Genomic DNA, 8,860 nt, shown 5'->3' on the forward strand with positions numbered 1-8,860 from the left:
ATCTCATTCCATTTACGAGAAACGTTCTAATAATTCCAATTTTAAGCATTAAAAAAAAAGTTAGATATCTGAAGTCATCGAAACCCATAGATTCCGAATTATCATGTTTTAGGCTGTTAACTATGAAATTAAAAAAAATATACTTCTAAATTTTAATCCGAAAACTTAACAAAACACTCTTGAGTGTCGGCTACTCTATTGAGATAGCCTCTCTGCTCGTTATTTATGATCCTATTTTTATTTCAATTTCGGAAAGGATATTTTAAAGCCTTCAGACCATTCAAAGGAGCTTCCTGGACCTTTAAAAATATCTACCTGAGTGCCTGCGGAGAATTTCTTTGAGATTCTTTGACCTAAAGAATTTTTAGTATATACTCAAAGATTCTTTTCGGTAGGGTAGGTTCAAAAAAATATTCAGTGAACTGATAAAGTGAGGTCGGTAATATAGGTATTTAGCTGTGTCACATGCTCTTAAGGGCATGTGATACTTAGAAAATTGTCGATTTTACCAGTTTTAGGTTCCCACGGCTTTTTTTCTAGAATAATAAATATTTTGCGCTAAGGAAATAGTATCGATTTTTCAGTGTTAGATTCCCCGGCTTTTTTCCTAGGATAAAAAATATTTTGCCTTCAAAATCCGGGAAATGATAGCGAACGTGTTAACGGACGTCCCCACACACTGTTTTTGTGTTTCTTTATCACAAAATTTTTGATATTGCTAACAACGTGCGTGTATATTTCGAGGTTATGTGTGTTACAATTCACCCGAGCGTCACTTCCAACCTACACAATATTTTTGGCCGAAAACTTTGGACTTAAAGATAAACATAGTAACTAATCTCCCGGAACTAACCTTGTTTGCAGGCAATCAAAAAAAAGTTTATTTCATGAATAATTTCCAAGTTATCGGAAAGGCAGAGATAAAGAAACGACGTAAGCTCAAAATAATGCATCTGCATAAAATGTTTATGTAGCACAATAAATTTTTTTTGTTATTGTCCCTCAAAAAAGAGTCCGGGGACGTCCGTTATGATATTTTATAGCATCTCCGAACTCAGTTTTTAAAAATGTTCATTTTTGTGGGAAGAAAAGCAGGGGAAACTGTAAGTAGCACATTTGACATGATGTGTCAAATTAATTCATCACTTTATTCAAATTCGACCTCCGTGAAAGGGTACCCTTAGTTGTTATCGTTCGTCGCGCCTCTTGCGTAGAGGGGCTGAAATAAAAGTTTTGCAAATAGTACTATTTCTTATTAAAAGCGTTACATTTTTAACAACAATTACTAATTGTTTATTATTTATAAAAAATAACTGTAGAGAGCTACTAGCAAGACATTAGGAATTGATTTCTCTGAAAATAACGAAATCCATTTGTTGAAAAATAGCAAAACAATTAATTTGTTTATTTAATTTTATTAAACAAATAGAATTTTTTTTTTATAATCAAGTATCATATCAAGAGGTATTTTTAACATACCTGAGGTAGCATGTTATTTATCGTCCTTGCTATTACAAAACAAAATAAACCAATTTGAAAATGAAGAATTTCGGCAATTGTTTATACATTTTTTAAAAATAATTGACAAATAGTCTCTATTTTTTATGTTCTATCAAAATTCTTTTTCTAGATTTACACTTAAAGTCAGACATCTGAAGTAGCTATATATCATTTTTACTGAAAATTTGACTTTTTTTTATTAATTTGTTTATAAAAATTATAAATATTTTTTTAAATATTTGATAAACTGGAAATGATTCAAGACAAGTTTTCCACAAATTCTATGTACTTTCGCATAAATTAGATAAATTTCCACAAAATAGCATCTTGGTCATTTTTTTTAAACGAATTTTCATCGTTGAATAAAAAAACTAAACAACTTTTTTTAAATATGCCTAGAAAACTTTGTTAGAAATTTCATTGGCTTTAATTATAAAAAAATAATTGAAAATCGGTCGAACAGTTTGGGATAAAAGTTAATTTGTCAACGGACACCTCATTTAGCCTCACTGTTCTACGGCACGCGCGAGACGGGCGACGAAGACGCGCGCTCAGTGCCGAGCGAAAAAAAGCAATAACTTGCGACTCGATGAAAGTTTTTATGCAATGCGTTATGAAATGAAGATTCATATTCGAAGATGAAAAATAAAAAGTTAGATAAAGAACTTAAATTTATTTTCATTTGTTTAACTAAAGGATTTACATTTTCAACAAAATACGGTAGTTATAAAAAAAAATCTGTATCGAAACAAGGTTCAGTTTACAATTATTTTTTTAAAAATTAGTAAAGGACATCCAGCGAATCAATAGAAAATAAATAATGACCAAATTCATGCAGAAAAATGTTAGTAAAAATAACTTCAGTCAAACTTGGAATTTCAGCAAGCCGCAACACTATATAATAATATATTAATTTTATATAACTGGTTGTGACTTTAAATTAAACTCAATTTTCAAAAAAATTCAAAAAGCTCTTACAGGGCAATAAAGGAGGAAAATTAGAGTAGGGCTTATGTGAGTCTTAGAGGGGGCTCAGCTGGGTACTACAGAGGTTCAAATTATTGGCCCTTTGTGGGCAGCCTAAATGGGTCCTTTGAAGGTGAGTATGTCGAAACTATCTGGGCCCTTCTTGGTTTGCCAACGTAGGGCCAGCATAGTTAAGGGGCAAATTACGATGGCCTTTGTGGGGCCCTAATCGCAATTTCTTCACGGGTGATGATTTTTAGGAGAATCCTTAAAGCTATTGTTACTTTTAATCTTTAACAGTTCCACCAGCACCAATTGTAGATCCTTGCACGAATTTCTGCTACCAGGGTGTTCGCTGTGTTGTGAATGAATATCGGGAACCACAATGTGGTGCCTGTCCAGAAAGATATACTGGAGATGGACGCAGGTGTCATAGACTACCTTCATGTGCCGATAATCCTTGTTTTGAATTAGTAAAATGTTACGAAGCACCAGAAGGATATAGGTAATATTTTTAAGAAATATGGTCAATTTTAAAAAATTAAATTAAATCTTTTTCTGAAAAAAAATATATTTTCCTTCGCTCCGCTGGGAATCGAACCACAGAATTTCTGATTGCCAGTCAGGTGCTTTCCCATTAAGCTACCACAGAGATCGAAGGAAGAAATGTTTTTCAGAAATGCGCGCATTATGTTGCCAGATGTTACAAATCAATTTTTGCAAGGAAATTCTTGACGTTTTTTTCAGACTAGATTGAGCCATGAATTAAACATTTTTAAAATTTAACTAAATTGTTTCTGAAAAAAGATATTTTCCTCCTCCCCTGAAAGTAGATCTTTTTTCAGAAACAATTTGATTAAATTTTTTTAATGTTTAATTCATAGCTCTATCTAGTCTGAAAAGACGTTAAGAATTTCTGTTATTTTTTAATGATAATACAGATTACTTTAAAAGTGAGTCATTTGTTCAAACATTTTCCTAATTATCCTATTCCACAATTTTTCTTACAATATTATTTAAACTATTTTATTTTAGGAATTTTTTCCTACAGTCAATTTCCAAACCAAAATTTCTTCCACAACCTTTTCTTAAATATCTAACAGATTATAGGTCCTCTCTAATTTTTAGTTTGCAGAAATGTTTTGTAGTTATTCATAGTAGAATTAGACAGGGTGTCCCAGAACTTAATTGTCAAAATTCGCGAATTTTTCCTTGAGTGATTTTCCATTTTTCTTAATCACTATTATTCTAATACCAGAATTCTAATCTTGTACTACTTTTAACATAGAATATTTCAAAAAAGGACTAAAACAATATTTCAGAAACAAAATAAAAAATATTCAAATTGATTAATTTATGTTAAAAAAATGTGAATACTACTATAAAAGATAGCTTTTTAACAAAATACTTGAATTTTCAACAAAATAAATAAATTTTTAACATAAAACTTCAATTTTTAACTAAAAAAGATAAATTTCCAACAAAAAAGTGTCATAGATTATATTTTAATTAAATAAGATGAAATTAATACAAGAAACAGGTATTTTTAAGCGAAACAGACAAATCTTTTTCGGATGAAAATTAAACTCTTTTACAGAAAATTTGTCTTTCTGATTTGTAAATATTGGTTAAAAATTTGAGTATCTAGTAGAAACTTAACTTATTGTTTAAAATGCTTATTTTGGTGTTAAATTTAAATTTAGCCATTTTCTGAAAGTTTTTTTTTTATTTTAAAATCAGCCTGCTTCAGCTGAAATTATATTTTTCTTGGGGAAAAACGGAACTATGTGGTTGAAAATTAAACAATTTTGTTGAAGTCATACTTTTTGATTTAAAATTCTACTGTTTTGTTGGAAATTCCAAAATATATTTTTTTAAATATTAGAATTTTTCCAAAACATTTTTTTGGAATTCAACAAAATTGAAAAAATTGCGTTAAAAATGTCCAAAATCTTTGTCAACAATTTTGAAAATCTTTGAAAATCTTTGAAAATCTTTTTAGATGTTCTTTTCAAAGTAACAAACAAACAATGGTCATTTTCCAGTGAATCTTGAGAAAATTTTGTCATTTTCTATGATCATTTATATTCAAATACCACAATTTTAATATTGTAATACTTTTAACGTAGAATCTTTTATAAACGGAATAAAACAATATTTCAGATACAACTTTAATAATTTTCAAATTTATTAATTTTTTTAACAAAAAAATATCGATACTACTATAAAAGATGGCTGCTTAACAAAATACTTGAATTTTCAACAAAACGATTAAATTTTTAAATTTTTAGTTGAATTTTCAACTAAAAAACACAGTAGCATTTTCAACCAGGCATAAACCTTCAATAAAATTTTTTTGTTTACATATTAGTTTAACTTTTATCCACAATTGTTTGATTTTTCAAAAAAATATTTAAACTTTCACATAAAGAGATGAATTTCTAACTAAAAATAGAAATCTTCAACAAACAAATTAATTTTTAACAAAATTATTTAACAAAGTCTTCCAAACAAAATACTTAAATACTCAATCAAAGAAGAAGAATTTTTAAACCAAAAAGCTTCATTTTAATCAAAATATTTTAATTTCTGCTAGAACAGATTAATTTATAAATCAAAAAGTTAAAGTTTCAAAAAAATAGTCGAATTTCCTGTTAAAAAAATATTTCACCTGACTTTTGACAATAAAAATATGAATGTTTAAAGAGGAAATAAAGTTCTACGAAAACGATTGAATTCTCAATAAAAGAACGACGGGTTTTTATGGGCAAAAAAATTGTTTTCAAATTCTGAATTTTTATCCAAGAAAGATTCAAGTTGACTTTTGCAGATCAAAATATGAATTTTTTAACAAAAAAGTTTCTAGGAAAAAAATTGTATTTTAATTCAAAAAGTTGAATTTTTTTAACAGCAAAATATAAATTCTAAAAGAAAAGTAAATTTTTTACAAAGTAGTTCAATTTTCAACAAAATAGTTGAATTTTCAACCAGACAGTTGCATTCTCATTAAAAGAAAGAAGATATTTCTCTCAAGGTAGTGCACGTGCCAAAAGTCATGTATTTGAAAAAAATAGTTTTTCTATGATTTTAAGAATCAAAATATTATAACTGATGTTAGTTTAAATAAAAAAAACATTATTTTTTTATGAAAAATACTAAAATTTACAAAAAAAAACATTAATTTAAATCATGTTTTTGCAATTAAATTTTTTCTGACTTTCGCTTCTTACCAATTTTTGAAAAGTGATTGCATTTTCAACAATGACGGATTTTTTTCCTGAAAAGTATTCACTACAACTCTACTATTTCTACTTTTAAAAATACCTACATTATTTTAAAATATAATTATTTGTTAAAAAAACTGTTTAAAAATTGTTCTTACAGCTTAGAGCCATAGAAGAAGCCATAGAAGCCATATAGAAATTTACTTTCAGAATTGGAAACAGTAGAGTTGTAGATCATGTTTTCCCGGAAAAATAAGCCGTAATTTATTAAAATGCAATTATTTGTCAAAAATTGGTAAGGAGCGGGGGTTAGAAAAATTCAATTGAAAAAAATGCTTGAAATTAAAGTTTCTTATTTGGTAAATTTTAACATTTTTCATAAAAATAATGTTTTTATTTGGAATGAGATCAGTTGCAATATTTTGATTCTTAAATCATAGAAAAACTATTTTTTCTAATATGTGACTTTTGGCACAACTACCTTAAAAAAAATGATTTTTTAATTAAAAAAAAAACAATTTTTCAATAAATAGTTAAATTTGCATCCGGAAAAGATTTCAAATCTCTTTTCCACATAAAAATATTAAATTTAAATATAAAGTAAATTTTCTCCGAAATAGTTAAATTTTCAATAAAAGAGCAGAATTTTACAAAAAAAGTTGCTTTTTTTATCCGAGCAAGATGAAATTTCTTCTAAAACAGATGAGTTTAAAAAAAACTTAAAAGATAGTTAAATTTTCGTACAAAGAAGATTCCAGTTTATTTTCTAACACCAAAATAAGAACTATAAACAATAATTCAATTTTCTGCTAAATAGTTGAAATCCAAGAAAAATAAAAATTATATTAAAACAGGTGAATTCTTAAATCAAAAATACAAATTAAAGATAAAAGAGTCGAATTTGTATCCAGAAAGATTTCAATTGTCTTTCAACACAAAAATATAAATTTTAAACATAAAGTAAATTTTCTAGGAAATGGATGAATTTTTAACAAAACAGTTGCATTATTATCCAAGAAAAGATGCAATATTTTTACTAAAAAAATGAACTTTTAAATTAAAAAGAAAAATTTTTAGAATAGAGTTAAACCAAAAATGATTTCAATTGATGTATAATTATTTATTATTATGTATTTAAAATATTTTTAAATTTTTAACCAAATAATAAAATTCTATAATTAGGAAGATAATATTCAGGAGAAATTTCTTGCGAACTTGAAAATTATGTACATGAGGGAAGGATCCTCTCCCCCTATGGCAACAAATTCTAAAAATGATCTCGAAGCCTCTCCCTCCCCTTGTAGCTGTTACTTAATTTAAGTACGGTCCCTTTCCTCTTACCAATAGGGTTTCTAAACTTGTACATAGTTCCTTAACCTTCAAGTGCTAGAACGGGTCCCAGGGACCCGGACGTTTCTTTAGCAGAGTTTTGTTTCCAAAAAGTTGTCTTATTTTTTGAATAACATTCATCATGTGTATTTAATTTTCATATCGATTTTGACGTTCTTGCGAGATTGGCTGCAAATGAAAAAAATAGAGCTAATTCGATTTAAACTGCAGATATTTCAGTTTGGAGTTTGCTCGGGTCTGCTGGACCCGTTTAAGGTGAAACGGAAAATTTCAAGGTACTAGCACTTAAGGGTTAAAATTTATTTCGAATTTTCATACGTGTTGCTTTCAAATAAGAACTTTTTGGCTACCAAGAATTTTTCTTCGTGTTTGCCTTGTTTCGTATTAATTTTTGACCAACAACACAACTTTGTGAAACAATTTCCCATAATGAACATATCCTGACAATGGTATTTTACTAGTTGATGGTTCCTTCCTTCTTTTCTAACACTTTTATTAAAACAATATCCTATAGTTCCCTAGAACCTGTTTTTTAATTTTTCATTTATCTCCCAAGAAAGAATTTTCATTGAAAGAACTCTTTTTTTTATAAATTAAAATAACACTTTATCAGGTGCGGACCTTGTCCGAGAGGATACACTGGAGATGGAAGACAATGTACACGAATTCGTTCAGGTTGTGATTCAAATCCCTGTTTCCATAACGTCAAGTGCTACCCAAGGGACAGAGAACCATACTACTCATGTGACCCTTGTCCTTATCCAATGCATGGAAATGGAACACATTGTTCACTTGATCTCTGCGATCTCGAACAACCCTGTTCTCCTCTAACAGCTTGCTACAATATGAGCACCGGATACAGGTAAAACAAAAGAACATATCACTTTAGTGGTTTCTACTCAACAATTGTTTTTGACACTGCAAAAGAATACTTCTTTCGATCCCAAAAAAGATATCCCTGACATTTTTTAGTAATAATTATTATTACTATGCTATTACTTATTATACACTCGGGAAAAAATAATCCTTTAAATTTTAAGTGGCTATGCTATGACTCCTGGGTAGAGAAAAACGTCTGCAGAAATTTCAGGGGATTTTCTTAAATATTAGAAGAAAAATCAATACATTGTTAAAAATAGAGTTAGTGGAAAAAGTTCTCTCATTTTCAGTCGAAAGTATTTCGAAAACGAAGCGATTCTTTCTGATAAACAATGGACATTTCTCTAGAGCTTAGAAGACTGTCAAATAATTTTCAAGAAAAGAGATTCAAGCAACGGGTTGTCAAATTATATTGAAAAGTCTATCAGAATTTATTTGACCAGATGAGAGTCACTGAAAAAATGTCCATGCGCAGTGAACGTTTTCTGTAACACCGCGCATGTTGCGCGTTTTGGAGGCTACGCCTGTCTTGGCTGTTTATCCTGTGCTATTAATTGTGATTTTATTTACTATTTGTTCGGTCGAGATTTTATAAAATCTTTCTGATGATGAACATTATTTTTGAATTATCAGTCACAATAGAAACAGTTACCCAATCACATTAAATTAAACTTTATATCATATTGCATAATATGAGATTCAACAAGATCATTTTAAAAGTCACGGCTTTCGTTCCAATTAAAATTTTAGATCTCAATTAAGTAAAGACAACTTGTCAAATTGGGTCGGAATTAGAAGTGCTTTTCGAAATCTTGTAACCTAAAATATTGAATTTTAAGAAACTTATTTCACATTAAGTCCAAATTTAAATTCCACTTTTACGTCCAACATTCAAACTTGGTCGTTAGATTTTCTTAATTATTATCCGTTTTAATTCAATA

The 8,860-nt window shown here is 28.5% G+C and overlaps 1 protein-coding gene across 1 annotated transcript in view; it reads left to right on the forward strand.

The window, feature by feature from the left end:
• LOC117173791 (cartilage oligomeric matrix protein) overlaps positions 1–8,860 on the forward strand; it is a 54,931-nt gene that overhangs the window by 30,741 nt on the left and 15,330 nt on the right. Inside the window, exons 4-5 of the mRNA XM_033362434.1 lie at positions 2,758–2,971; positions 7,654–7,902. Of these exons, the coding sequence (XP_033218325.1) occupies positions 2,758–2,971; positions 7,654–7,902 (463 nt within the window). The remainder of the gene's footprint in view (positions 1–2,757; positions 2,972–7,653; positions 7,903–8,860) is intronic.

The sequence above is a fragment of the Belonocnema kinseyi genome, chromosome 5 (assembly GCF_010883055.1).
Source record: "Belonocnema kinseyi isolate 2016_QV_RU_SX_M_011 chromosome 5, B_treatae_v1, whole genome shotgun sequence".
Classification (NCBI taxonomy): Eukaryota; Metazoa; Arthropoda; class Insecta; order Hymenoptera; family Cynipidae; genus Belonocnema; species Belonocnema kinseyi.